Below are 4,945 nucleotides of genomic sequence, written 5' to 3' on the forward strand. Positions count from 1 at the left end.
GAGCGTGTTCAAGTATTCGCGGCTCCAGCGGCTCCAGAACTGGTCTCGGACTCCCCGGACCAGCTTTCAGTGACTTAGGCGATCGAGCTTCTCGGGCGGGGTACTGGCCTCAAGCACAGAATTTAGCGGGCCACCGACGAGGAAGTGTCCAGGGGTGAGGATGTCCAGATCATCTAAGCCTCTGGTGAATGCAGTGAGAGGGCGGCTATTGAGGACCACCTCGATGCTGGCCAAAACGGTGGAAAACTCCTCGTAGGTGAGGTTGGGCGGTCCAAGGACGAAGATGATGTTTCATTGCTTTGACACCGCCCTCCCATAGTCCGCCGAAGTGGGGCGCCCGTAGAGGAATGAAGTGTCACGTGACGCCTTGTTCAGCCAGACAGCCAGCAACACGCTCCCACTTTATTTCAGCATCCTGGAGAGCCTCGCGCATTTCACGGTCTGCGGCGCGGAAGCAGGTGGCGTTATCACTCTAGATCTCTAAGGGCCGACCGCGCCTGGCGCAGAATCTTGTGAGCGCTCCAATTAATGACTCGGTGAAGAGATCACCAACGGGCTCAAGGTGTGACGCCTTGGTGGTCATGCAGACGAAGATCGCGACGTAGTTCTTGCTTGTGCGGATGCCTCGGCCCTTAGCAGACAAAATGTTGAATGGGCCAGCGTAGTCAACTCCAGTGCAAGAGAAAGTTCGAGCAGGAGTAACCCGTGCGGCCGGAAGAGGTGCCATGTGTTGAGTGGCAGGCCGCACCTGCAGTCGGGCGCAGACCACGCATCCCTAGAGAATGCTTTTGATTCACCGCCGCCCGCCAACAATCCAGGCCTTGCGAGCCACATAGGCGCTGGTGACTCTGACTTCTCCGTATAGAGCACGAGCATGAGCCCACTAGATAATGAGCCGAGCGAGGCTGCATCGGCTGTCGAGGATTGGCGGATGCTGCTTATTAAAGGTGAGCGCAGAATGTTGGAGACGACCGCCAACTCGAAGGACGTCATCGGAGAAGATCGGGTCTAGAGACAGCAGTGGATTTTTCGCAGGGACACGGCTGCCCTTTTGCAAGCTCGCAATCTCTAGCGCGAAGAATTTTCGCTGGCTGAGGCGGACGCAGGCGAGGTAGGCATCGCGCAGCTCAATCGTCGTCAGAAGGGCGAAAGGCGAGGGAGCGGGATCTCGACGTAACCGACGACGGATCCAGCGACGCAGTCGAGCGAGGAAGCGTAGGAGACGGCCAAGGTCTGAGAACTTCTCTAGCAGATTTTGCGTAGTGCATTGAACAGCACAACAATATTGGAGGGCGCTGTCGGTAACTGGGTTGCAGGAGCTAGGCAACTTTGCGTTTTCGGCTGGCCACAAGTCAAGAGGGCCCGCGAGCCAAGAAGGGCCTTCCCACCAAGCACGCATTTGCTGAAGCGTGAACAGATCCGTGCCCCAGGACGCCACATCTGCTGGATTAGAGTCCGTCAAAACATATCTCCATACGTGGGAGGGCAGAAGCTCCTGGATGTGAGCCACGTAATTGTCGATCAATGAGTTGTTTGTCGGCTCCGATGATCGGAGCCAGTGAAGCACGATCTGAGAGTCGCTCCAGGCGTGACAGTGCTTAACGCTCACAGCATATTCCTCGGCAACCATGCGTAGCAGCGCATAAAGACAGCGCCTCTGACGCCAGTGATGCTCGTGACGGCTGGCTCAGGACTGGCACCAAGCTTTCGAGCAAGTGCAGTGGACGTGATTGAAATCTCCAAACAAGCGTCGACGAGTGCTCTTGCTGTGACTGTCCGCCCCCCCGGGCCCATGAGCTGAACCTTGAGCGTGGGCAAGACGGCTAGTCACAACGGTAAAGCAGCTGCCGCGTCGATCCCGTCCTTGGAGTCTGAGGTAAAGAGACACTGCTTTGCCTCAGCTGGTGCTAGGTCGGGCGCGGCCCTGCGCTTGCGACCGCCATCATGGATGAGGCTGTGATGCCGTGCCTTGCAATATTGGCATACGCCTTGGGAAGGGCAGACAGTTGCCATGTGGCCCGGCTTCAGGCAGTTAAAGCACAGCTTGTGCTGAGCGACGAAACCCCTTCGCCCAAGCGCGACCAGTTCCAGGAAACGGCTGCAGTGACCTACGTAGTGCGGTGCGTGGCAAGCAGGGCAGTTATCGTTGACTGCGTGGGTGGCTAAAGATCGGTGGTTGCGGCTGAGTGGCGTCGGCACGGGAGGGCGACTGCCGGTCGAGCGTACAAAATTGTTCGTCGATCGGGGAGGGCGCGAGGCTTCCATTGAAGTCAGTGAGCGGTCGCGCCTCCGCAGAAAGCTGGACAAAGTGGCGAAGGAGACCGCTTCCCCTTGTGCAGAGCTGGCTGCCTCCAACTTCTCGAGCTCGTCTTCCCAGGCTCTCCGAGTCGAGGGGTCCATGGCGGTCGAGGCAAAAGAGACCATCCATACATCCCAATGTTCCACCGGCTGATTGAGCGCTCGCAGTTGATCACGGTGCTTTTCTAAGGCATCGAGCAAGCCCTGCAGACCAGCAGCGAACTCCTCGCGCAGAGGCTTGAGCGTTTGAAGTGCCATGACGTGGTACTGCACAAGAAGGCGGCGATGCTTGAACCACGAGACAAGAAGACTCCAGGCCGTGAAATAATTGAAGCCAACGAGCTGCAAGGTGTCCAGAACTGCTTTTGCCTCACCCTGCACGTTTGCCTTTAGGTAGTAAAGCCTCTCGACGTCGGTGAGCCGAGCATCCTGGTAAATGAGCGCCTGGAACAGGTCGCGGATAGACTGCCAATCCTCGCGACGGCCAGAGAAGAGCGGGATATTGATGCTCGACAGGCGAGGGCCCGAGTGCGGTCCAGGGAGCGGTCCGGGGAGTGGTAACTGGCCACCACCTCCTGGCATGGTCGGAAACAGCCGACTCCTAGCGTCATACAGGCACGCCTTAGCGTCGAGGTAGTATCCCTCTGCGGACCTGTACAGGGCTATCAAGGAGGCAACTTTGTCCACAGGTGCGCCCTAAATCAGATCCTTATAATTGGCTTGGAAGTCATTCCAATAATCAGCGAATAGCTCGAACCTGGCGTCGACGAGACCCATGCTCCATACTTCGACGCTCTTGACGGATTGAGTGAATTCCGCGAGAACCTCTCGCAGGGCTTGCTGCGTTTCCAGCAACGAGGGCCAGCCTTCGTTATTCCTGTTAATTAGTCACGCGCTTAGCTCGACGCTTGTCTCTTCAACGGCGCCTTGTTACTTGTGGTGCAATCGTGCGTGCCAAATAAGTCTACGTAGAATATTGAGAAAAAGGGCGTGAGGAATCGCAAATGAATCTGTCGACCCGACCAGCCGTAGGATGATGTGAACTAGGAAATCCCGCGGTTTAAACATCTGCAACCCAAAACCTCTCGACAGCCTCACTGACTGAGTAATCGCAGTCGCACGCGAGGTCCACGATGCGGACTGCACGGCAGTCGCGATGGGGCGTCTCTCACCTGTCACATCTTGTTAAGACTATTATAACCTCAAATCGCTTTACCACGTGGCGCGGCTCTGCACGATTGCATCACTTGCAACAGAGGCCCAATATCTCGATACGTTCTCGGACGTAGAGAATGTATTTTCGCATGATCGCATCTCACATCGTCCTACTTACATTGCTTTGCGTAGCACCGTGGTCCTGGCCATCCTGGGCTCGATGAGGTTCTGGCGGTTGTCTGTCCCAGTCACGCTATCCAACTCGAAGGACCAATGTTTGAATTATTCTTTATTAGGACGTCAAGTAAATACCAGATCGGCAGATTAGCCGTAACAGAAATTTTAGAGTAGGCAGATCGACGTGGAGGTCCGGTTCGAGAGTCCCCAGCGAAGCAGGAGGTCAAGGCGTGCACACACGTTGGCTCCACTCGATGAATCAGTACGCTCGCACTGGCAGAGACCAAGCGAGCAGCAGCTCCCTCTTCTTTGAGCAGAAAGAGGGAAAGGGGAGGACATGGGCGCGCAAGACAAATCTTGTATCTTGATAATTGTATTAAAATAAAAATTATATCGCATAAACACATACGTACATCACTAAACAAGCTCAGATTATCTTTATACTGAGCTTACAATCTGTTTTACATTAAAAGTAGACGATTTATAAGTGCTAACACAAGTAAAGATAAGGATAAGGACATAATAGGACCAACTTAGAGAAAAGAGCACAAGACAATAAAAATTGTTTATAGTGACATTTTAAAAAGTGCTTTTAATAATTTCTTATACGGAGACATATATTATATTAGTAGTAGCGACAACAAATACGTTCTGATTTTAAAAAAAAACCAAAAAATGTGAAATGTTCTTTGTTGCTTACGCATTCGTTTCACATAATATGATAAACGGTTAGACATGTTTGTTTGAGACGAAAGTTATTATACATCAAATGTTATGAAAAATGTAGTCATTTACTATAACATGGATTTGTTGGGTTTATGAAATGATGTAAGTTTTTTTTTCAACGATCAGACTCCCAAATGCATAGCACATCAAAGTATACAAGTACAATTACTATTATTTTGTCATTAGTTATTGTAAATACATGTTATGATTGCTACTTCTCATAAATAACAAGACATATTATACAGGAATGGAAAAAATTATATAAGCTGAAAAAAAGTTTATATATAAAAAATCGTAATCAACACGTAATTATTGATAGTTATCGTTAAAAACATGTTTTTGTAGTTACTTTTTCCAATTTGTATGCAAATATACTATATCAAGTAAAATTCGTCGCAAATACTATAAAATGTAAGACAGAGTTATAAAAATTTTGAAAATTTCTATTAGCAGTATTGAATTGACAATTTTTTAAAATTTTATTAAAAAATTTTTAAGTTATTCACGTTGCAAACTTAAAGTTTAAGATAAAGATTCCTACACTTTTCTTGATTTACCACTTTTCGAAAAATAGAATCAATACATATTA

General features: G+C 50.3%; 2 protein-coding genes across 2 annotated transcripts; both read right to left on the bottom strand.

Moving 5' to 3' along the window:
* Positions 1 to 883: 883 nt before the first annotated feature.
* Positions 884 to 1,630, bottom strand: LOC106644257 (uncharacterized). The gene has a single exon (XM_089589994.1). The coding sequence runs from the start codon at positions 1,628 to 1,630 to the stop codon at positions 884 to 886; it is 747 nt and encodes a 248-aa protein (XP_089446120.1).
* A 197-nt stretch (positions 1,631 to 1,827) lies between these two features.
* Positions 1,828 to 2,880, bottom strand: LOC149375207 (uncharacterized). Its single transcript, XM_089589995.1, has one exon. It carries the CDS (start codon positions 2,878 to 2,880, stop codon positions 1,828 to 1,830), a length of 1,053 nt encoding a protein of 350 aa, XP_089446121.1.
* Positions 2,881 to 4,945: the final 2,065 nt, after the last annotated feature.

The sequence above is a fragment of the Copidosoma floridanum genome, unplaced genomic scaffold (assembly GCF_036245765.1).
Source record: "Copidosoma floridanum isolate Cflo_tuat_1 unplaced genomic scaffold, Cflo_Japanese_pri ptg000011l, whole genome shotgun sequence".
Taxonomy (NCBI): Eukaryota; Metazoa; Arthropoda; class Insecta; order Hymenoptera; family Encyrtidae; genus Copidosoma; species Copidosoma floridanum.